This window comes from Platichthys flesus, chromosome 8, assembly GCF_949316205.1.
Source record: "Platichthys flesus chromosome 8, fPlaFle2.1, whole genome shotgun sequence".
NCBI lineage: Eukaryota > Metazoa > Chordata > Actinopteri > Pleuronectiformes > Pleuronectidae > Platichthys > Platichthys flesus.
This window is the reverse complement of record NC_084952.1, coordinates 18,515,796-18,541,946: the sequence shown is the minus strand read 5'-3', so window position 1 is coordinate 18,541,946 and position 26,151 is coordinate 18,515,796. Positions and strand designations below refer to the sequence as shown.

At 41.0% G+C, this 26,151-nt stretch overlaps 1 protein-coding gene across 1 annotated transcript in view; it reads right to left on the bottom strand.

Annotated features, from left to right (window-relative positions):
- Window positions 1-26,151, bottom strand: part of tenm1 (teneurin transmembrane protein 1) — a 172,042-nt gene that overhangs the window by 35,401 nt on the left and 110,490 nt on the right. The window contains exons 16-22 of the mRNA XM_062393798.1: window positions 25,721-25,840; window positions 25,371-25,632; window positions 22,736-23,021; window positions 18,042-18,185; window positions 16,048-16,300; window positions 15,252-15,272; window positions 10,729-10,961 (exon numbers count right to left, since the gene is read on the bottom strand). Of these exons, the coding sequence (XP_062249782.1) occupies window positions 10,729-10,961; window positions 15,252-15,272; window positions 16,048-16,300; window positions 18,042-18,185; window positions 22,736-23,021; window positions 25,371-25,632; window positions 25,721-25,840 (1,319 nt within the window). The remainder of the gene's footprint in view (window positions 1-10,728; window positions 10,962-15,251; window positions 15,273-16,047; window positions 16,301-18,041; window positions 18,186-22,735; window positions 23,022-25,370; window positions 25,633-25,720; window positions 25,841-26,151) is intronic.

The following is a 26,151-nucleotide window of genomic DNA, read 5'->3' as shown; positions in this document are numbered from 1 at the left end:
TGAAAGTTTTCAAAGTGCTCTATCCACAGAGTCCATATTCTGAAACTGTGCTTTAAACCAGCTGTCAGGACTTCATGACATTGTGATGTCACAATGAAACTGTTACTGCCCGAAGCTACGCCCGCAGCACAGCGCAGCCGCATCCACAGCTTATTCGGTTTATCTGAAATCGGCTGTATTTGTCTGTATGTTTATTTATTATTGTTTATTGAATGTATCCGTGACTGTTTTCTACCTAATCGTTGGATCACCTTCCTGTTTCTCTTTTCAACTTTCCTGCTTTATAAGTTGCACTGTTCTAAACTATCCAATCAATCACTGCACCTCCCTGATCTCCCTGATGATCTCTGGATACTGCGGCCACACACACCATCTTGGCCGGCTCCGACACACTTGCACAGCCGAAGAGAGAGCTGGAGGCAGAAGCAGTGGGCTCCGCCAGTGTTAGGCCTGGACACTACGGCATTGCAGACTTTCACCCCACCACTGTCAGATGATTTAGAGTTTTGCACCGCAACCAGGCCCAAGGCTCTGGTGTAAGGTTCCGCATCAAATCCAGCCAGAGCGTTTTAGTCCAAATTTGACCATCTGTTCAGCTCATTTCAACCTTGACTGACCATTGAAATTTGCATTTACCGGTGAGTATCACCAATCTACCGTGGCAGGCTGCGTCACTCAGAAAGAAGTCTATCTAAAGAGAGGCTCAAAGAGACGGTCCTGTTCTTGCTAGAGCTCCAGAAAGAAGCCTGAGCTGGGAGATGAAAAAAAAAGAATTGACATGGATTTTGATTCTTAAAACCAAATCATTATATTGTTTAATAAATGTCATAACTTAACATAAACAACAGGTATATTGTAAAATATGGGTTAAATTGAGCATTGATCGTTGGCAGCAGCAGTTTACAATCAAAATGAATGGAATTGAAATCAGGTTTTGCGTCTCTGAATATTATTTTTTTTTAACTACTATACAACAACTGAAAATGGAGTAAAAAAACTTAAGTATAGCCTATATGTGACTGCACAGACTTTGGAGGTTAGAAAACTAATTTTGTTTATATTCCAGTGTTGTCTGTTGCATCCTAGGATTATGTGCTGCTTTTAATGTCACGCTCTCCCTTGTGTAAACTGTTCATGAACATATGGTGACAGAGTATTTTGTCTTCTGGGATGGTGAACATGTTGCTTTACTCAACAGATATCAAACTCCACACTGTTGAGCCCTGAAGTTGACATTAGTTATAACAGAAAATTTTGTACTAAATGTCAATACAAATAATATTTTACTTTTATTTTTTAAATGAGACAACTATATTATTACCACCACTGTTATTGTAATATTTCCATTTTGTTTTTAATCAAAAACCTTTTTTTTTATGAACTCAAGAAAAGGTCAGGGAAATTGAGTCTGGCCTTTTTTCCCAAACAAATTAGGGATGGAGAGTGTTGGGGCAGAGAAGTTCACGAAGGAAGAAAGTATTCCAAACATTTAGGGGATGGGTAGTGTCTGTCAACAATCAACATTGTTTTCTTCATTGTGTAAATCCTTGAAATTTTGTAAAATATATTCTCGAATTGGCCTCACTCTGGAATTTCCAAGACATTTTAAAATGGGCAGGCAAGAAATGTTACTCAGACAGTGCTCTCACAAACAGCCCCTCAGGATAATTTCAGGAGGATGTTTTGAGTTCAGTGCATGTCAGAAAGCAGCTAAAGTAATATTCAGAAACCTAAATACAGTAGGATTCCTGGTGTTACTGTAGCACAGGTAAACATCAAAGATCAGCACTGAACTCTAAACTATAAGCACGTATTGTTATTTACTTGTAATATTTACCAGCACTGTTTTTTCTCAATTCAATACAGTGCAAAAGGCTGAAAGGTGTTTTTGTAATAGTGTGTTAACAGCTTTAAGATTCATGCAGCTGTCAGGAGCACTCACATTTTGGCTGCCACAAAGTCAGCAGTAAATATACAAACAGGACATTGGCCGTGTCTCTGCAGTTCTTTGTCCAATCATATCAAAATTGCTCCCTGGCCGGACAAGTCCCAGAATTACCTGTGTGCTTTGCTTGATGCGCTTTTGCTCAGCCCTCCGGATTTGCCGCTGGCAACTGTATTATTATTAGCATTCGTTTTGGGGGAAAAGAGTCTCTGGCAGAACCTCAGATTGTGGCTGCTCACTGGTGCACGGCTGCTGCACAAGCCACTGCCGATCTTCTAATTGTCATGGATGCTGCGGCGACAGAAGAAGCCGTGGTGGAAATCCCATGACCCAACGGCTTCTCTCTGTTTTGCATTATTGTGGTGTATGCTGCTGTTTGCCTTGCTGCGTGATTAATTCATGTATGTATCATTAATGCAGGAATGTCCAGGGGCAAAGACAAAAGCCCGGTCAGTGTGAAATGAAACGCAGGAACAGGCTGTTGAAATAGCGGCGGTACGAAATGCACGCGCTCACACATGAACTGAGCCTTCGAGATAAAAACACTGTGTGACTTATCTGATGCCCTTGTTTTGCAAAGCAGCGCTCTGTTTAAACCAACAGAAACAATGCAGGTTGACCCTCTGAGAGGGAAGGCAGCCACAGGGCCAGTTTAATATGCAGATGAGGTGTGGGACTGATGCACGCTGCAGGATTTAGTCGCAAAACACAGAGTTGTCTCGCTCTCTCTCTCTCTCTCTCCCTCTCTCTCTCTCTCTTTATCCATTTCATTCACTCTCCTCTTCTCTCTTTCCTTCCATTCCCCATTTTTCTCTATTAATTTCATATTATTTTGCTGCTCTCCCGCTCTCTCTCTGTCCCGAGCTCCCTCTTTGTCTCTATCAATTTAATCCTCTCCCCCTCTCCCTCTCTCTTTCTCTATTTTGTTGGATGCAACAATCACTCTGCCCTAAATGCTATGGGAGGTAGAGGTAGAATAACAATGGACACTTCATCCCCAAAGTTAGAACACAAAGCAATTGGCATTGAGGCAACACAGCCTTTAGAGATCTTATAACTTTACTCCTGCTGCCAGAAAATACAGTTTGGGAAGAGTTTGGCAGATTAGGGGAAAGTTAAACACGGGCTGCAGCGATTAGAGATGTGCTTTTAAAGGACACTATACAGCTCATATAGGACTCCTCTGGGGACGGGGGGGACGGGGGACGGGGGATTTTCTGAGTTAATGGTTTGAATATGGGCTGGTTGACAACATCAAATGTTTGATCCACCCTGATGGAACAAACAGGGAAATGCTCCCGCGCACATTGCCTTGTTTCCAGCCATTTCTGTAAATGAGACCAAAGATATATTCCTAAGCTGCTTATACGTCAACCACCAGTCAGGACAGACACTGTATAACATGAAACCTGCCGATCCTGGCCTGAGTTTTGCGGCTGAGCAGCGATGTGCCATGTGAAGCATATTTACCCCTGGCTGTGTCTCCGCTTTTCAAAACTCCCTGGCTGTTCAACATGCTAATAGCCGCGACCACTTTTAAACCCCACTGCTCCATTCGTCACCCTGGCCCCGCTATCTCGGCTCTGATGGCGTGCCGCAGCTCCGGGGCTTGAGTGAGATGGGGACAAATGTGTTGTGTCTGTCAGTGAGGGGAAGAGAGGAAGAGAGAGATGGAGAAAGGGACAGGGGGGAAAAAGCAGAGGAGGAGAAAAGAGAAGAGGAGCGAGAAAGAGGCCAATGGGGCAAGAGACAGAAATGTGGTGGCAGTGTGTCAGCTTCTGATAAGGGCATTAGTCTGCCCCCTGTGGGTCAGATTGAGAGACCGACACTGCACTTACACACACATGCACACACACACCTCTCTCTGAGGATGTCAGCTTTGCTGTCTGGGACTAGACAACAAAAAAACGATAAGACCTGCGCATGGCAAACACCAAGAACTAAACTCTCCTTCACTGGACTCACTCTGAACTCCTCTGTCCGAACCGACAAATGAAGGGCACACAGATTTTGTTTTGACATTCGCACAACTATTGTTCACCAAATGTTCATGTTGTGAACAGATGACATCCAGAGATGAGAGCCAAGGCTGCTGGGTCATGTGGGACTGGTGCTGCTTTCATGTCAGACATCGGATCCATCCTAAATGGAGCAAGGCCGTTTATTTACCATGCTAATTGACTGCAGAAGCACGAGTGGAGCCAGCTCTAAACAATGCCCTAGATCTTGTGTGAAGTCAGTGTTTGAAGGACACAAGATAATCCCTGCAAGTTTACGCTATGCCGAGACTCTAAAATTGGGCAATGGCTGCGTGCTTGATAATGCTTCAACATTGTTGGCCTAAATGAAAATTATAGATTACCATTTAACAACTGTTTGCTGTGTTGTAACAATATTATGTGTCACAGCAGGCCCGCTGCAGCTATGTCAACAAGAGGGCGCAGGAATGATTTATCAGGGAGACAGGGGGAGGGATAGAGACGGAGATGGAGGGAGTGGAGAAAATGACGGAAAGCTCTAATTTGGTGCGCAGAGCTCACCAGAGGACACAAGACAAGATCGATGCCGCAGAATCACAGAGCCACAGCTTCAAACAAGAAAGGAAGTGATATTTCTCTGCGAAGTCTACCACTCATTACCATTGGTAAGATGGTGCAAGAGGAGGAGGACGAGGAGGAGGAGGCAGAGTGTGGGCTGTGGCAGATGGATGACAGAGAACCAGGGGAGTCCGGGCATTAATCTCCAGAGACCCCGTGAGAGCTGGTAAGTTGGAGCACAATGGTCACAGAAGAAGAGTTTCAAGTGCAGTGAGTCAAACAGTCTAAATACCTGACTGAGAGAGACAAGGAGTCATGGGACAGAATATTCTATTGCTGCAGAGATACAGCACGTTCTCGGAGATAAGGGAATAACAGCCTTAAGATCGTCCGTCAAAGCGAAACAGGGATCAGCTCCAATCTTCTTTCCCTCTCATCTTTTCCATCTGTGTGCACTTTGGAAGTTAAAGGAGAAATAAGAATCACAGATCTGCTGTCGCATTTCAATCCATCTCCTGTTTAGAGCCAGGGACATTTTTTTGGAGTGGAGACACTTCTGCACTGCATTTGTTTATTGTGCTCCATATAGACCGACTGGCTCCGACGTCGGACTGCGCTGCACGAGCGAGCAGAGTGTGAGTGACAGGAGAGGCCGCGTCAGACTGTGGGTGTAGCCTGAGTGACAGCGCCGCGGATAGATCTCCTGAGCGACCTAGGGACGAGGAGGTGGCCCGGTGTGTGGGTGTGATTGGCGAGGGCAGGAAACAGATTATTTCCTCTTCCCAGCAGCATGTTGTTGTTTTTTTGGTACAAAAGGAGCCCCCCCCCCCCCCCCGCAAGTCAGAGTTTTCCCAGAATACACATGATATTAGCCATGAAGTGCCCTGATTCCACAGATGCTGGGAGGTGAAAACAAAGATGGGAATAATAATCTACCATTTCAACCTCAGCAAGACACAACATTTAACTCTATTCTTTCAAAATCAGGACACGAGCTTCATTGCATCCATGATGAATTTACTGTCCTTGATCAAAGCACAGACAACTGCAGTATGAGGTTTTTGAAGGTTTTCATCCAGATGTTGGAAAGGTAGGTACATTATAAGAGGGAGGAGACCCATCCACAAACAAATCCAGATTTATGTCTTCATGTGAAGTCCTGATATTACAACCGAACCCATTAGCCACTCTATGGACACCATGATGACGTTGATGAATGATAGATAATGTTCTTCCCTCCTCCCTGACATTGCTCTCAGTGAGTCCTCTTGTCCTTCTCTCTCGTTTATATTCACGGCCATCATCGTCAGCGATGGAGGTTATGAAAATACAAAACAAATGAAATATGTTTATATATTTAAGATGGAATATAACCATAAACCTTGTTACAAAGCCCACATAAAAAATGTAAATAACCATACAAAAAGAGCGTTTCTCTATTTCTTGTGTTCCTTCCATCACTTGTGATGAGTATGTGCAAGTTCATGTTTAAAGGTCAGTTGGCATTTCAAACAATTAAATTGAATTAAAAATTCTCTCTCAACACCAATGCCAAGTAAACTGTTTGACTTTGTCTCAACAGGTGGTGTCAACTACACTTCTGGAGATATGTACAATAGACAAAACTCAATAAACACCAGCTTTCACTAGAGGGACCAAGGCTGTTTCCAAAGTCACCCACTTACTCACTTAACCCTACTTCACTATATAGTTACTTATATGTAGAGTACTATATAGTGAGCTCATAGGCAAAATAAAATATTAACTACTTAATTGAATGCACATATAAGACATTTAATTAGACCACTCCCCGATGTGACCTCTTTCCTGATGGCCCTCCACTCAAAGTCCTCAATTCAATTCAATTCAATTCAAATACGGTATTCGTCCCCTAGGGGCATAAAAATACGATTAAAAAAACAATGTATTAATATGTGACATTAGAAAATGCCTACTCAAGGATGGATAAGGTTAAAGTGCATTCATCAGGTTAAAAAGACCATCCTTAGCTCAGTTACTGTCTGTTGCTCTGTTACGTGACTGTCTGTCATGGCAATCTGAAATGCATTCCTGATGGCAGTCCTGTCCAACCTTTCAGTGCTGACTATACTGAGTTATTTATGGGTCAGTCCCAAAGCCTAAATTTCAAGTAAAATTTTTCTGAGAAGCATGCAGCTACTGAGAAAACTAGAAAGTAAAATCAACATTTTTACAGAGCATCTTCATCTTTATGGCGGGTATACTCTATATCACGTATGCTCATATTACTTATGAAACCTCAACTAAATTTGTAATAAAAATACAAAGTCAAAAGTCATTAGGCAAATCATACTTTGCCCTAAAGGTACAAATATCTGTAGCCTACTTGAATGAGATCATTTGTGAATGAGGACTGGCTTTATAATCAGTCAGACAAAAATAGAAAACTAGGTTCCTGCAGTGCTCAGCTGGTGCATGCAACCTTGCACATTTAGAAACTCTACTCTTACTTTTTAAAGGCATATTTATTCTATGAAGCACAAATGTAGGCAGAATTCTTTCAATTTTAACTTCAGTTTTTTTTTTTCCTTTAATGCTAATTCTGACCTTTACTTGAGTAACTTATAATGAGAATCTTTACTTGAGTTAAGATTTTAAGTCTTTCCTCCACAGCAGATATATTATTTCAGTCTATGGTATACTACATTATTTATGCTGTAAGGAAACATGAAAGGCAGAAGTTAAAGTCAGAGCTAAATCTTTAATAAAAACATTTATTTAACTATTTGTGGGTGGCTCTACAAAAACATTTTAAATGGCAGAGCAACCTTTTCTGACATATATCAAAACACTAAAACTTTGTGCTCTACCATAACTCAAACCAAATCAAAATGTAATCTATATTGTGTGGACAACTGTGACTACGACTTGATATAGTTTAGGGTTTAAATGTTTTAAATAAAACAATATATGTATATATGTGTCATATATATACTGCTATTAATTACTGGTTTGTCAATATCGTAGTGTGTTTGAGTTTTGTGTCATTTATTCACTTTCTATGTCATTTTAGTTTTGCACTATTTGTGTTTCTGCTTCTATGGGATGGATTTAAAAATGGACAACATGCAAACCTTTTGCATTACTGACTGTATTAGAAAAAAAGCAATGTTGTTGGCAAAAAGGACAAAATAAATATTGCAGTAAAGGGAAGCGGTCGACAGGGGGGGCTGTCTCACCCGACAGCCCGACTTCCACTATGTGTAGTTCCAGCAAGCAGGCCGGGCAGAAGAAAGGAAATAGAAATGTAGTACAACAGCAGAGAAGACATACTGCTGTAATCCACTCCTGTCAGCTAATAAGAGAGGGTAGAACGATTAACCAGTTCTAATCGAGACTCCGGGCTTAATGTCTGATATATATGTGCATTAACTCACATTCAAGCTTGAACTGGGCTAAAGCTAGCAGGGAATCGGGGCTGAATCTTCAGCCTTGTGTGTATTAGAAAAGCTTAATATGACAGGCCTGTTTTGGTTGAGTTTAGCGCCCACGAGTGCCATTTTCTCCCATAAGCCAGGGGAAGCCATGCTTACCGTGTTAGTTAGGCTATTATTGTCATTTAAAAGAAAAAAGATCAAATAACTTTTCTTGCCATGACCATCTTATCTTGTACTCACGGAACAGCTTTACCCCACTTGCCAGTTTTTTTTGCAATTACTGTACCAGCCTCCCTCTGGATGGAAAAGTGTGCTGGTTAGTTTGTACTAGCACACTGATGTTGCTGCAGGGGCATTTGATTTGTGTTAAAGGGAAGCCTGTTTAAAATATGTGTATGTTATACTGTATATGTGCAGGGGCTTATCTAGGGGCGGGGCCAGGGGTGCACTTGATCCTGCTGAAATCTGAAGTCTAAATTCACTAACAATAATTCATTCTTTTCTGTTTTCTTATTTTCTTTGCTTAAACAATGACCAGTTTCCAAAATATATTCAATTATTTGTGGCTTTGCTCAAAGCTACAGTGCTAGCAGAATACTTAAATGTGCACCTTACTAAATAAGGAACGGGTCATGGATGTTGGACATATCATATTTGCCCCTCTGTGTAAAGTGTGGCCCCTTTATGAACCCCGATTTAGAAAAATCCTAGATACACCACTGCATGTGTATAAAACTGGCAATAAGGGTAACATGAACATGGAATGAGCTCAAAGGTCTAATCACATGTGTGTGTGTATTATGTTTAAGTAAATTGTTGTGGCACTGTGTAAGGGATGTATGTGTGTAGCTGTTAATAATCAAAGAAAGAAAACAAACTCAAAGGAAATTCACCTGTGATGTATTCCCTTACAATTCTTGTAATTTAGTCTTTGTGGATGAGTTAGTGCAACCCAGAATAGATTGTTCCATTTACGGAGCTCTACATGAGGTGAGTTGTCGACTACAAAGCTGACACAACAGACCTGTTATTTTCCTCAGCAGACATTTTGACAGTGAGCCAAACTGCACAACACCAGCGTCCTGACACTGAAGCACCTGAATGGACTATAGCCATAATTACTGGTTTCATTAGCCATATTTGTGCTTTTCCTGCGGTGACATGGCAAAATATCTGCTGTGTGAGAGCTCGAGTTTGGCAGACAGGGCAGGCAATTTTCTTGTTATAAATAAAATCAACAGTTTGTACCAACTAGTTATGATTTAAGGTAAATCATGTGAAGGAAGTTAGGCAATTCTTATATCATACAATACCTTGTTAATATTGTAAATACTGTACTATTCCATATATATTTCTTACTGTACATATCGTATTTATTTACATTCCACTTTAAATATGCACAATACTTGCACTGGCTTTTTTTGCACTTTTGGTTAGATGCTAAACTGCATTTCGTTGTATAAGTACTTGTACCGTGCAATGACAATAAAGTTGAATCTAATCTAATCTAAAATTCTAAAGTAATTTCTACCAACAAATGTAATTAAATAAATAAAATGTTATTCTTGCTGGTTGAATTAATTATTTTATATTAAAAAAATGGTGATGTAAGGTCAATAAATATATCCTTACCTGTTCTAATCGGCTGATGGTGTGAATGTGATGGAGCGAAATATGATTGCATGAATTATGAGAAATAAAGCTTTAAATGACTCTTCTAATGCAAACAGTCATAGCATCAATATTACCCAGAATAAACATGAGGAAAAAAAGAAAAAAAAATACATTAAATCATGATTCATAATGGGTTTCTGCCATGATTGTCTTTTGTCAGACAAAATACTTCACTATGTATTTGCATTATGCAAAAATTAATAATCCACACATAATTCAAAATGTCTGGAGTGAATGAATATTTCTGAGCAGGTTTCTGAATATGAAAACAGTAACCTCCCACAGAGAGGACAAGTCACAGGAGAGATTCATGTATTCTGATATCAATTGTATGTTAACTATTATTATACATTTTGTCTAACCTGGAATGATGGATGATAGAATGTGTGAAATGTGAGCAAAACCCTGTTATATGAAATAAATCATACCACCCTCCCACACAGATTAGCATTTTATAAACACTGCAATGAAAGGAGAGAGCCCAGTGTCTCAGAGGTGGTTTCAGGGTCATCCCAATGAGTTTTTCATGACACCATGATGGTAGACCCCCAAGACAATTTCAATACTGACTAACCAACTATTGCTTTTGATAAGGACAAATGAAATCAATAGCAAAAGGGTTAGTTTGATAAGGATTTGAAGCAGTATGGGTTCATGGGAGTGGTTTTCACCACTGCTGATCAAAATCTACCCAATGCTACTCGATTCTTGGATGATTGGTAATTTGTTCATCCACGTTCGCAGCACACAGCAATTCACAAATGGGATTAATTACGAGTTACTGATACAAACATTGGAAGGAGAAACAGTTACATCAAAGATGGTCAAAGCCACAGGGAAAACGGATATGGCACATTTAAAAGGCGACCAAAATGAAACATCCCGTTGCAACAGCTACAACAAAAGCATATACCCGCTCAAACACACACACACTTCAATGGACAGTCAATAAATGAAATGATGAAAGTGGGGGGCAACAACAAACAGCTGTTTCTACACTCCCGGAGAGAGTGAGAGGGCCGAGCTTAGCACAGCAAACCGGGTGTGAACCAACCAACCATCACAGAGGAAAGACATGTCAATGTGTGGTGTGCTGTAACTGTACTGGCTGAGATAAAAAAGAGTTGATCAGATGCAGCGTCTGTGTTTTTCCTACCTCGAGGATTATTGAGCGCGGCCTCGGTGGCCTTCCTGCCCTCTCCGCAGTGGCTCTGGTCAAAAGGTAGACACTGCTCCCCTGTCCCGGCCACCACCTCCATGTTGCGTGACGGGTCTTTCGGCTGCCCGAGGTTCCTGACCCGGTACACTCTGCGACTGCTGGTGTCAGACACGTACAGAACCTCCCCCATTGGGTCCATGGCCAGGTAGTACTTATGAGCAGGGCTGGTGCTAGTGGGAGAAGGTGGATAAGGATATTAAGTTTAAATGTTGTTAAGCATTTTATTTATACCATGATAAGGTACAGGCAGAGTTTTCCTTTTACATTGACAAAAACTTATGTCACTGCATTCAAAACTTATTTTCACAGTGAGATTGCCCTATTTTAGGAAATTCTAATATTATTCAGTTTTCACGACTTGACAACACCATTAGCTGAAGTCAAGGCATTTAGCTGCAATCAGGTCATCCCAGTGAAAAGCATTAGTTTGAGAAACTCCAGGAGTATACTTGTGCCTGTGCTGGAACAACATGATTAATGTCTTCTAATTTAAATAGTACCGATGGCCACGGCCACTTCAGCTGAATAATAGTTCTAAGTGATAATTGCATTCTTAGCATTCTTCAGTGAGTTTGTTAGGGAAAGGAAATTTAATAAGCTCATGAATCTAGAGTATTAACCAGTGACTGAGATTTCCCTTATATGTCACTACTTACACTTAATAATCCCATGCAGTGAAGATATAGAACTCTTCTTATCCTTTTTTTTATATTCTATGTTGCCATACAATTTGTCCTGATGCATTTTATATCTGAAGTTAAGCACTTTACATTGTCTCATTGTTGAAATGTGCTCTAGAAATAAATTTGCCTTGCTTTGCCTACATACCTTCAACATCCTATATTAAAACTACATGGAAAAACTGTGCACCAGTGGTAAAAAGTTACACCTGATCTGTTCAAGAGACAACTAGTGCCCCTTCTAATGTGCTACACCTTTCCTATATTACTCTTTATATGTGCAGAACAGTAGATTGCCTCAACCGGATAGTTGTGTACATCAAGGTTAAATTAAGTTGACAGAGGTCATGGAATGCTGCACAGAGCAGATCCAGCCGGACAGGATGTGAAACAAAAGAACAAACAACCAGTCAAGTTTCTAAACAAAATTCACAGCTCTACAGTTGTATGTTTCCTTCGGCCAATGCACTTTCAGTCTACGTAAACAAAAATTCCAGACTCATATAAGGTCACACTGACCTTAAGCACCTTTAGCCTTTGACCACTGAAATCGAATTAGTTTATCGTTGAGTCCAAGTGAAACTGATTCATATTTGAAAAAAAATTCCCTAAAGGGTCCTCTGACCTTGACCACTGACCACACAAATCCAATTATATAATCTGTGCAAAATTTTAAAGGATCCTCTTGCCGCCTCCTAAAGATAAATTGTTACCAAAATAAGGATTTGTAAATTCACCTTGACCTTGACCATAGGTCAAAAATACATGTGAGTTCACAGTGATGTTGACCTTTGATCCTTGATGAGTTCAACTGAATGTTTTCATTCCAAATTTGAAGGAATTTCCACTTGTTTGAGAGATATCGTGTTCCCAAAAATGGAACAGATCGGGGACAACCTAAAAAAAACATGCATATATTAAATCACTGCCTTAACATGGTAACTGGTGTCACAGGATTTTCACAATGGACTCGGACAAACAAGACACTCAAACTGTGCTGCATATGCAACGTCAAAGGCCGGCGGTTGAATCCAGAGGTAAGCCTGATGAGAACTGACTTCATTCAGCCTCATACTGACTGTGAGCTGTGTATGTGCTGCTGTTGTGCCAACACCGTGCACATGTAGCACGGAGACGCCTTGACTTGCCTCTGTTCATAGTCTGCAGCTCATTAATTTCAGAGAACCTTGAACTCAAACGCAGCGAAAGCAAAAAGATATGTGAGAGTGATTTAGAATTTTTGCACATTCTATATTGTATCAAAAAGGAGATCCAAGCAGTCACTCTGTAATGTGAGCGTCAGCTGGCTCAAAGGCTTCTCACAGTTAATTCAAAGACAGCTTACTTCTTCTTTTCTTTTTCCACGAGCTATCCAGCGAGAAATATCTTGCACAGGAGATAAGAGTGTCAAGAGAAAACTTTCTACCACATGCATGACGTTTGCATGTACTCTGACTACATACACATTGACACCAGTATTCTGATATTAAGCCAATTAGGACCATAGTGTGAATACGACACTGCCTGATAGCAGTAGCCTGAACCTTCTCCCAACCCAGAAAAAAAAAACACACTGAGGCAAGGGTGCTGTCAGTCATCTAGTCCATTAAGTGCATAACTGTTTACAGACCTCTGGACTGAACTGCACATACATAATTTAAACTGGGTCCTAAGAGAGTTGTTCAGCCAGTTCCAAAGTGTGCCGCTGCTCCGCGCACTATATCATATCTGTTAAGCCTTTGAAGCGACCGCAAGCAATGCATGTCCAATATAAGTGATTACAAAGCACTTCACCTGTCTCTTACTCGATTAGATGCTTACAGCACCGAATACATCTAAACAGTGTAAATGAATTGAAAAACAATAACCACAACAGCAGAAGTAATCCCGCTCCACAGCCTCACTTGTTCCCTCCGTGCAAAATAACAAAGTGATGATCAGAGAAAAGAGAAAGTGATCTGGTTTATCCTGACCATTTCTACGAATCGATCGCCTGAGCGCTCCGATAATACTGTGGAAGACTTCCTCCCCCATTTGCTTTACTCTTGCCTCAAACTCTTGAAAGGAAAGAGTAGACAATGGTTTTACAGTTAGTACATCCCATATTTTCTGCCATCGGAGAGCACCTTGTTTTGAAGCCCTGTTCGGCTGATAGGCACTTTGATGGGAAGAATGTGGAGTGAAAAGCTTTGAAAGCTGAATATGGATGAATAATTAATGTATTTGGGAGAACAATAGTATAGAATAAAAGAGAAACACTAATGTGGCGCTAACAGTAAAAAGCTGCCTGTAGAGGAAAAGCGAAGAGGCAGGAAAGGAGAAACCTCCAGGGTGACGTGAGAGTATCGAGAGTGCCTTCATGAAAATCCAGCAGCTGGAGGCTCAGACTACACCACGCCCCCTTGGAGTACCAGAAGATGACCATTTTAACCATTTATCCAGGAGGACGACTGTCTTGACCATTCAGTCAACACTATGGTTATTTGTTCACACTAACATAGCAGTATTTTCATTTGATAACAGTGCTTTCGAATCAAAAAAATATCTTATGTTATAGCTCTGTATCAGCAATATTCTCCCTCGACACTAACATGCCGGAAAATGCAAATCACATGACCTTTATAAGTACACTGGTCATGAGACATTGTAAACAGGAAGCGGATCGTCTACTCTGCATCCACTGAGAGTTGAGGTTCAAGATGTTGGTTTTCTTCAGGGAAAGGGTTATGTGACAGGAGCGTTACAATCAGGACAGGATATGTTGTGACTGAGAAGACTAAATCACATGAACGTAAGTGTCTGTCCTGCCTAAAGCGTTTTCAAATCCAGTCAGCAGCGTTTCCCCTTACAGCCCCTTAAAAGTCTCCATTTAAGGAGTTCAAAAATATCAGAGTCGTACTGAAAAACTAACTTATTCATTACATTTAGACAATTTCATAAAAATACAAAAAAAATTATATATTTAGCCTAATATTTCACGTTGCCTATTATATGAGCTATTTCAAGAAATAACTTTTAACATTATTATTAGTTACATTTTCATTTCGACTTATTATCAATTTAATAAATATGAATGGTGGGCATACACCATAACTTGTGGATGTACAGTACAGTATGCACACAGCCAGTTAAACAGTACAGCCATGAACGCTCAGAAAGATATCCCTTTTGCATGGTTGATAACTTTGGCATGCTAGAGATATGGCATCTTGAAAAATCTCTTTTCAAATCAGATAAAACCCTCTCCCCCCCACACACACACAAACACACACGCACACAAAAGGCTTGATATAACCCCGGATAGTAGTACACAAGCGGACGGGAGCACAAACATGTACAGACACGCATAAACACACAGACAGACACAAGCCCTATAACATCTGCCTAATCTTCTGCTGGACATGGTGTATAGAGCTCTCACCGGCCATCCAGAGGCTGGGGACAATGTCGAGGCCATACCAGGCCTCGGGCTTTTAGACCAGCTCAGGAAGTGCATGAACCGCTGCATGCGCCAAAACAGAGTCTCTGTAATCCTCTGATACAGGAAATCCTTGACATTTTGGCCGATTTCCAATTTAATATTGCCTAGTGAAATTTAAATGTGGATTTGATATATCTGACTACAACCTGAGTGTATGAAGTGTTGTGAGTGTGTTTGTGTGGGTGTTGGCAGAGGGGACATCCGGTCAATGCAATTTGCAGAAAACAAACCAAATCAAAATGCTGTGAGACGTTTTCTGCTGAGATGTATAAAAGAAGGTGTTAATCACTAGTTCTCACCTGTGCCTGGTGTCGCGGTTCCTGATAACAAGCCATTGAGGAGCGTTTTTAAAAGGAGAAAAGACAAGGTAAGAACAATCATTCACGATGCTAAAGAGAGTCTCTTAGAGTTTCATAGGATACAATAAGTCAATCCTCACCTCATAAAGTGATAATTAAAGTGGATTTAGACGACTGTAAGGTTTCACATTAAATATAAACCTAAATAAAAAGCTATTAAGCATTCTCATCCCAGAGGACAAAGTTATATCAAAGACAGACACTGTGAAACATCCGTCTGAACCAGGAATATTAGTCAGAGATAAGATGATAATAGAGAAGGAGAGAGTAAAGTTACATAAGAAGAACACACTACAGGACAAATGGCTGTGCAATCCCATCGAGATTCCACACCCGAGAAAGTACAGAAATAGAGAACGTAGTGCCTGCAGCACAGTAGGAGATATCATCGTCTTAATCCATAGGAGAAAAATATATCTTTGTTTCAGAGCAAAGACTTTCAGCTCCTCTCACATCCTAAAGAGGTAGATTAGATGTGTTGTTTGAACCTCTCACACTCGGGTTTGTACGTGGAGACAAACTTCAGAGTTTAGTCTGTGGAGATCAAAAAGATCAAAACCACTGATGCCAAGCAGCGCTTATGCCACACGAGCCCATATCAGCTGTGCCGATTTACTTTAATTGTGCTAAAAGTCAATCCGATGCTCACGATCCCACTGCTTCCCACTGTGGGAGATCCTAACCAAGATCACACTCGTCTTATCACATGCGCAGAGGACAAGATCATGACTCTCACTTGAGTTCAAGTATGGTTCTGGTGTATCCGTCTGGGTGGACCCTGCGGACGAAGTTGAAGTCCCCCACGTAGAGGGAGCCATCTGGCCCGCTGGCTAGTGCCACGGGGGCAAACAGCATCATGTCCCGGGCGGTGCCGCTGCAGCCCGGCCCACAGGGGACGCTCCGGTAGAAACCGTTCCCCATCACGGTGCTGATGACAGGAGGCTGCTGGGAGAGGAAGACGTTCTCCCCATTTCCCTTGTGAAGGATTCCTTTGGAGAGAGAGAGGAATGCAATAAATACCTTAAAGGCAGTTATTACTGTGACTGATAGGATCCTACATGAACACACAATTTTCTGGCAAAGAACAGTTCAGATTATTTCACATGAATGATTTTCTGCATTTTTTTTGTTTTGTCTGAGCTGCTCTCACTGCTTCTTAAGTGGGTGGGAAGGTGGTGCCACTCACTTCTCTGCACCAGCTAGTATTTGGCAATGTTTGAATCTAAATGTGATGACAGCTGTTGGACGTTTTGGCTACTGTCAAAACAAATTTGACTGTTAAGTCTCAATAAAGAACAACTGAAACAGTGTTTTTTCTCCTTGCTACTTTTATTGTATATTTGCCGAAAGTAAAATTTTAATCTATTCTGGATTTCTCAGTTGCTGTTTGGAGACAAATCATTCAGTGTCGGTTCCTCCTTAAAATGAACAACAAAGCACGTACAACAATTTATTCATCTGATTGATCCACAGCGGTTATGTTCTTAAGCAGAGATAATGGCACCCACACATCTACACAACTCAGGCTGCTGCAGTGTGTGATTGCTGAAGTCCATGTTTCTTCATGCTCACTGTGACCTCTCTGCTCTGCATGTGTGTGTGTGTGTGTGTGTGTGTGTGTGTGTGTGTAGCTTGGCCCTGCCCACAGTCAAAGAGACACGCAGACGTGCACCTCTCTGAACATGCCACAGACAGAGCTGAGGAGAGTGACAGACACAGGGATGATGTATCCTGTTCAATGTTTTTTTTTTATTGGCTGGGGGCTACACACACACACACACACTGCCCAAAATTGGCAGCCCAAAAATAATAAAATACAGGCAGAGGGAAGGGTGTCTGCAGATAAATACACCTCCACACACGATTACTCTTATATGAGTCTATACAGTGCTTGCATAATCCTACGTAGTAAACCTTTAATGTTATGTACATTTTTTCCAGGAGCTTTAATGGAATAAATGGTATTTATTGAGTGGGTTTGTCAATGTAGCCTTGTCAAGAGGCTTTGCTGTATTTACAACAAGGACTAAAGTGAAAAGTATTTGACTATTTTTGTTATATAATGTTTTACACTTCCCTTAATGTTAGAAAGCATATTTAATGCTGCAGCCTTCTGATGATATTTCGAGGAAACACTGTATGTGATTGACTCAAAAGAAGATTTCAGTGTTGTATCTCAAAAAAATAGATAAAAAACACAGCTCTGGTGGCATTCTACGCCCAACCCAAACCCCCCAGTGCATAGCCCGACGCTAGCTGGATGCAGTGAATGTAAGCTGCACTGAGTTTGTCAAAATAAAACAAATCAAATTTTAGTTGCATAGCCCATATTCACAAATAACCATTTGCCTCAGGGATTTACAAGGTGCAACATCCTTTGCCTTTAACCCTGGACCAAAGTGAGGACAAATCTACTAAAAAACCCTCTTAGCGGGGAAAAAACCCACAGGAACCTCCGAGAGTCAAGTGAAGGATCCCTCTCTCAGGACAGACAAAAGTGCCTTTACAACATTCATGATAAAACACAGTCTCAATGGGGAGAGATGAATCAACATTTTAAGTATTTATACAAAATAAAAACGTGTAGAAGGGTGTGCTCCTCACACGCACGGTCATTGCTTGTTTGCCACGATTGTGGAAGACGTCTATTACCCAAATACCATTTAACATTCTGCTTAGAAAATGGCCCATTGGGTCCTGATGGTCGAGTACACACAGTCTAGTACTCACCACTGCGTATGTTGAGGGTGTGGTGTTTGTCCAGTGACCAGCCTCCCAGGTTTGAAGGGACCAGTTCAAATCCTTGCATCAGAGCCGTCCTCAACTCCCACTGAATAACTCCAGGACATGACTCGTACTCATAGCCGACCGACACTGTAACACAAAAACAGAAGAGGAATTGATGTTAAGCACAGTTAGAGCTTTATGTCGTAGTGTCCTACAAAGTTAATGACTATTTGGTGGTATTTGTACAGAGTTTAACAGCAACTTTACACACAAGCACACACACACACACACACAAACACACACACGCACACAAACACACGCACACAAACACACGCACACAAACAGCCATAGCTCTGAAAACTGTATTGTATTGAATGGTGAAACAGATGTTTCTGTGGTGAGATCTCATCAGTATGTGTGTGTTTGAGAGGGATCAGTGAGAAGTGGAGGCGTAATCAGGAGGAGCCCATCTTCATGAAGGAGCCCTAGAATTAGCTGCTTGGCCTCTTAGTCGTAATGATACGCTGTGCAGCATCCTCCTACAGCTAACAACTATCAACAGCTTTTTTCTTTTTTGGCTTGGCAGGATTAAATGTTTCGACAGCAATTTACCACTTCAGACTTGGAGAACGTTTAAAGGCAGCAGGTGACAAAGCCATAGGGGCCGTGGAAAACATGTAAACACTCAAATGAGTACTTGTCTCACGCTCTTCTACAACACACAGATACAGATACAGTGCAGGAAGAAGTGTATGCAGAGCTTTTCTCAGAGGTGGCAGGGTTTACTCAAATACTGAAATGGAAATTATATGGGTTAGAGTACTTTCTACTTTTTATTTTGACTCCACTCTGCTCATTTGAATACTGTGGTTACATATTATTAGCATGTGAGTTACTCTATGACAAATTATAGTAGAGATGTTCTGGTAACAGCATTGGGAGTGCTTACAGAACTAGTGAAATGTTTAAATTACATTAATTTTCACCCAAATAAAAATGGCAATTTTCTTTTCCATGAAATAGCTTCTTCTATTCAAAAGAAATAATTTTTGTGAATTACTAATTTTGTTTGATAGCAATCATCACTTCCATACAGGGTTAGTAGCACACCTAAATGCTCTGGTATTGGATAAGCCCAGTTCTGGGAGGAGAAAATTATATCAACACCAGTAGACGTAAATAGCCTTAACATTAATCTGTAAAAAACAATCTGAAATAAGCATTACAAATTTTATTTATAATTTGCTAATGATACTTCTGTGCTTTAATTTTTCCAATCTTACCATATTGTAAAAAAGTAATTCATACTTTTGACTAAACTGGAGGCAGAGCAAACAAACATATTGTCACCTCATGAAGTTGTGACAGTCGTCTAATTATCAAATAGCAGCCTATTTACACATCCAACAAACATTGTTTGGGTTTACAGATAGCTTGCTGATCCGCAGTGCTATGTTCACAACTCTGATGCTAACATCGTCTGCTGTGTGGTGCTGTGAGATGTGCTGCAGTGGGTTTAGTCTGAAGAGAGCTGCCTGCTGTGTTCAGAAGCAACTTTGATGAGCGTTTGTGGGCTGAATAAAACAACACAATGAGCTGAAAGAAAAGCAATGCCTGGGAAGAGCTGCAGAGTTTAGTGGTTTCCCTGTGTGGGCTCATCACTTTACACAGTCTGACAAAATGACACTCAGTTTGATGATTTATTTGTTTAAAAATATTGATTTGAATGCACCTTTTTGTAAAAGAAAATCTTATCATGTGCACATTTTTAGACTGGTGCCTAGTGGGCGATGCTTTCAATAAAAGTAACTTTTCAATAAAGTCAGAGAGATGCTATATCTGTTTTCAACGAGCTGCTCTAGGATTTCGATACAGTTAATTTAGGCATATTTCAAAATGATGGCACATATCTTGAATGAAGATATTGATATACTGTACAGGAAGAGGAGCTTGACAAGTCTGACAAAGGAGCTGTAGAAGTAAAGTTGTCGCTGTCAGTCACTGTTGACACTGATCTCTCTAACTCGCTTCGTTGTAAACCAGCGTTGTCTTTCAATTGACGGGCACTCAAGGCGAACAGGGGAGCAAAGTCAGCATAAAGAACAGGGGAGGCAGTGGAATGCGTAAGTAGGGGCGCTCGCATTATACACAAACTCGGGAGATTCCCTTTAACGTGGAGAGAAACTCTCAGCAGGCACACAGGGCCAACTTAAATCTCCTTCTCAATGGTAACAATCGATAAGGTGATTGGGGAGGGAGAATAATGGGTAATTTGGGACACTGGGGATTCTGAAGGAGAAAAAGAAATCTTACAGTGTTGGACAAAAGTTCTAAGTCCAGTAACTTGCTCTTAAGTTCATTAAAAAGGCTCATTTGTTTCTATTTTATGTGTCTGAAGCTTGGATAGGCTTGTGATCTTGTACAGGAAATAGGAGGGAGAGCCACTGAGTAACAATTTATATAAAAGAAATGCTTACTTAGACACAAAAAGGACCTTTCTACACTAAAAGCATAGGTCATAATATGGGACATATTGTGTGCTGTGACCCTTCTCTTCACAACACACATCCCCTTGAAAAACACCTTTCATGACCTGGAAACCAATCCATCCTTATGAAAATGCATGAAAACCAGCCATAGATAAATTGCCGTCAATAGGGAGACTGTCCTGTTCTTTAAATTCTACAATAAACCCGACTTTATTTGAGGAACAAGGCTTTTCCAGGACAAAACGGGCAAAGCAATCTCAAAGGGAAAGTGTCAGTGGTTTGAGAACAGCTTCACAACCGAATATTGCTGTAGCTATATTACAAGAAATGTCCCACACCATCAGCACACCTATACACACTGTCTCACAAACAATAAGCGTGCACGCCATAGAACATAAATGCACACTCAATATCTCACAGGTGAAAGCTTTCATTCCCCTCTGCTAAAGCCTCAGGCAATGTGTTCACCCCTGCAAACAGAGCATGATCTCCCTTTCTCCGACTATGTGCGAGCACATGGAGGGTGTGTGTAAGCGGTAAGCGCATATACACAGAATGGTGTGTGTGTGCGTGCATGTGTGTGTGTGCACGTCTTTGTCATAGTGCCAACAAAGCACAGAGGACAATAAAGGGGAAGGATCCGGGGAGAAATGGGTAGAGAAGAGAGAAAAAAGAAGGGCAGGGGAAGACGAGGGGGGAAAGGTAACATCTGCAGATCAGAGTGAAAGGAGGAAATAACAAGTAGGGAGGAGAAGAAAAGAGAGTTTGGGAGAGGACAGAAAGGTAGGAAAATTATCAGGAGGGTAGAGGAGGACAGGAGATGAGGGGAAGGAGGGCATGGAGGGAGGCGTTTTGGAAAAGCAGGGTAAATAAGAAAACAGGATCATTTGAGTCGAGCAAATGTGAGAGAACTGCTGGGCAGATGAAACTCCGCTCTGGCAGATAAGGAGAGGAGGCTATGGATCAGCAGGAGGGCTAGAGAAGGAGAGATGCAATCTGTGTACGAGAGCATACACTCGAGTGGACAAAGCTTCTGGTAGGCCTGCTATATCCCAGTGCTTATTGGAAAGCTCTCTGTCGCAGCGCCCGTCTTTGTCTACAACCCTCCACACAGAAAAGTGGTGCACAGAGATAGTGGATACAATACCTCTCAAATTACCTTCAAAGAGTTCAACAGTCAAAGCCTTGATAGCATCTTTAAATTGATTGATATATATCCAGTTCGTCTTATTTGCACAGGTGGGAGAGGACACAGGAGGGGGGGGGGGGGGGGGGGGGCTTAAACAACAGGCTGCATCTATGAAAACCTTCAATGAACACATTTGTTTGGAGCATATGTTCAGACATGTCTCCACAAAATCAGTTCTGTCCAAAATTATCTTCAGTATCTCCCTGACACTGCAGACGGTATATTTACTGCCTTCACAGTATATCTGTAGATCCATGCATCCTGTTGCGCCGGTCCTAAAGGTCTCAGAAAGCTGTTCCGCTTCAGTTTTTATTTCCAGACTAAAGAATATTTGACAGATGGTGAGTATTCTGGTAAATTTGCAGTTGTGAAACCACTATTTAAAAATCTAGAACAGACAATAATTATGTTTTCATGAGAAAATCTCCAATCTTTTCTCAGTTGGAGACTTTCCATTAACAATCGGTTGATACTGAACGGTCAACCATTACACAACAAGTAACAACCGGGTTTTTGTGCAAAACAGTCATTTAAAAACCTGAGAGTTACTATGGAGAACAAAAGCATTTTTCTTGCTGGATTTGAACGTAGAGTGTGACTCAGCTGATTAAAACATTTCTATTTCAAAAATCCTGAGAAGTGATTATACAGTTAAATTTAGCAAGACATTTTACTGTATCCCTCAAGAATTTCCCTTCTGGAAGCAAAGCTGCACAAGTTCATACTTCCATTGAAAAACTAAGCTTGAATAGTATTTATTTTCTTGTAGAATAGTTAGATGTTAAAATTGATAGCACTCCCAAGTTTGTGCATCGACTAAGAAGCTATATCAAAGAGGTGATTACCTTTTTTGGTATAAAGACTAGAAAAGGTTTTCTTATACGTGATGTAGAGCTGTCCTTAGTAAAAGTTTAACTTTGGGTGTTAGGATTACAAAAGGAAAGCACATTATTTTATGATTTCCCTTACTTAAGATCAAATTTGTAAACGAGGCCCATTGTATTGCATGACCTACATACCGGTTGCATGAGTGAGGCCCCAGACCTCCTGGCCGTAAACATCTGTCTTGTTCCACACCAGCCGGTGGACCAGGCCAGGCCCTGCAGGATACCACCGCTGGTACAGCCTTCCCTGGACAGACGCACGGACGTGCACCTTGGACAGACCTCCCAGTGGGGAGACGGGGGATGACGGGGAAGGAGGTGTGAGGAGGATTCGCAGCAGAGAGAGGTAGCCTGCAGCACGGGTGCTCAAATAGTTGAGCTTTACAAAGCCTCCAGGAATGGAAACTTCTTCCTGCACAGCCTGGGGAGAGCGAGATGTAGAGTGGAGTGACAACACAGGAGAAAACAATTAAAGACAGAAAAAAAGTATGGAAGGTGTTTTATCATTGCTATGCATTTGTTAACACACTAATGCTGACATGATAAGTGCTACTGACAGGTACACAAAGAAATAGCTTGAACGGAAATTTGCAACAGATACTCAAAATAGATGTCAGCCATAGTATAATGTTAATCATAAAAAATCTAAAACCTTTCCATTTCTTTAGTAAAGAACAACTTCTAGATTTACTTCTAATAACTTGTAGTGGTGCAAAACTGTATCTGTTAATCAAATAGTGAACTGAGAGAAAATTGAGAAGTTATTTAACAGCAAACTAAGAATTGATTTGAATGTGGCGATTTGTTGCTTTGTTTAATTGTATGTTTGTTGAATATATTGTGATTTTGGATAAAATAAATCTTTTGGCTTGGGAAATAGGGACTTGCAGGCTCTTTACTATTTTCTTACATTTTATAGACAAAGAAATCTTCCTTTTAAGTGACAGATAAATTAAGAAATCATTAGCTGTCACCATATTCAAATCAATGAATGAAATAAATTCAGAAGGGGAGATAATGTACATACATTATATACCTGACACACTAGCAAATAAAACACCATATTCATTTTTCTAATAAGCGATTAATTATCTGCTGGAGGAAACATTAATCTCGCTCTCTTTAATATTTCTGATGGATAACATTTCATTTTCAGTCAATGATCAACTTGAATCAAATTTTCTATTAGACGATGAGACACTTTCATCAAAAGTCTAAAAGCTTATTAAGGTTTATTAACTCAGTTGAACACAGTGGGTGGCGCTGAGCCCGCTGTGAACACTGAGTACTGTTCTTTGTGTCTGTGCACTCGCTGCCTCTCGGGACAAAGGTGTTATTTGTCATGAGGATGAAATGTTCCTTCATTTTAACGATCTGTTCATTCCGATCCTCTGATTTTGTGAAACGCGGCTGAACTTTGCAGTGCAGATGATGTGTTGTGGAAATGAATAATGCGAACACATAAAAACTATTTCTTCCCTCTGCCACAATGGGACAATGTGGACCACATCACATACTGGATGTGACATTTTCTGCAATCCATCATGTATCCAGGTTACAAGAAAAGAACTTCCTCTGTGCAGAGAATTTAAGGTGGAGGAATAAGATCAAGGTGGACCCTGTAAAAAACCTCCTTGGAGGCACATTAAAAATAAATAAATATATAATCGTCAGTCTGACCTCCAGACCTGACTTTGAGACACCTAATTTGTTTTTGTGGTGTACGAGTACATGGATGGAGCCCAAATTTGCATTTTGCTCATTTTCTTTTAGCTCTGTATATATTCGATGCAAATAAATTTGCAAACTCCCATGAGAGCAGGTTGGTTTGTTGCTGAGCTGTTACAAATGGAGTCTGACCATCACTCCTACTGACTGACATGTGTACATATTAAAGTGTGTGTTGGTACAGTTCATACATGCTTCTAGCCCTATTCAGGCTTTTAGTTGTCTAGCACTTTGGTTTAGGACAAATTGCAAATAAAAAAAAATTGTTGTTCAATCTTTCAGTCTATACTTTTCAGTTGAAGTTGGCTATACTCCAAAACGTATCCTCATGTGGAGGTGCTGTCAAAGGCTTCTATGACTCATAATTTAACAACCTGGCAGCAGAGTAGTGATATTCCTTGCTAAAGATTTTGGGCAAACCTTGCGTTTCTAACCAATGAGAGGAGGCCAAACCAGGAGGTGAGAGCTCACTCCTGTCAGGTCATTTGTGTCTTGCGCCAGGAGTTCAAGCAAAGGTTGGCACCTGTAAGATGTTGCAATGTCACGACATTTCAAGCTAGCTCATGAGGTGCAGAAGTTGTATATTGTAGCTTTAAATAGATAGAACGTTCATGAAAGTCCTGTTAGTGACATCCAGCGTCATGTTTTGGTCTAACTGTCTAAAACCCATAGATATTCTGTTTAGAATTTTCTTACAAAAAGGGACGCCATGTTACCTAAAGATGCGGTAAACAGAATGGGAGGTGTTTTTTTGGCATATGGTTGTCCTACAGATTGCTGGGTTAACATGAACTGCCAGTCTTGAGGTGTTTGGCTTTTTCGTTGCAGAGGAAATGGATGTATTGGAAACCCCGGTGTTTTTGCATGAAGAATACAATGAACAATGGGGGAGGGTGTGAAGAAAGAAGAAAAATACCACCTACAAGGCAGGAATCTACAAATTACTTAGAATAACAAGCTGGTGTTTTCACCCCTCTCTTGTGGAAGATTAAAACCGAAGTGTCCAGCAGAGCCGTATTAAGTAGAACAAAGTGAATGGTACCTGTAGCTCAGGTACTGCTGGTCCCTTCTCTGCACATCCTCTGGTGTATCTGGGAAGAGGGTATGGCAGGACCAGTGGGTAGGGACTCAAAACACTCCTGATGTCACACTTAGGAGCTTGAGCTTCCTCCCTGGACATGGTCACCTGATCCAGTACCAGAAAGTTGTTGTTCGGCGTCCAGATTGTACGTGTTTGTGGGAGGAAGGGTGGGCGCTGGAACATCAGCGTCAAAGACATTGCGCCCAAGGTGACCAAGTCAAAACTATAGAGTAAATCGAGAGTACATGAGAGTAAGACTGGAGAAGGACAAGAAAAACAGACAAATGTGTGTTTTGTGTTTGTGTCTGTACCTTCCGTCCTGTCGACTAATAGTGTAACCATACTCTGGATGCTGAGGGAAGGTGATGTTGACACCAACCAGAGGAGAGCCATCCTGCAACACGATGCTGCCTCGGATCACTGCTACCCGACTGGCAAAACACAGAGAGAAAGAAGCGAGAGGGCATGAGAGGAAGAAAAGCGGCGCAGAGAGGACGAGATGACAGCTTTAGAATGATGGAGAACATAATCATTGTTTGAAGAGAATGGAATATTGCGATGTGTTCGGCAAACAACCTTGTGCATGAAGAAAAAGCAACTGCATTTATTCTGCTTGGTACAATTCCTTTCTTTAGCACAGACAGAAAAATATGCCAGAGATTGCTAGGATACAGGGACCATAAATATAGCTTCACCCACAGTAAAACCTTTCAACAGCCTGTCGTACTAAAAAACAAAACTT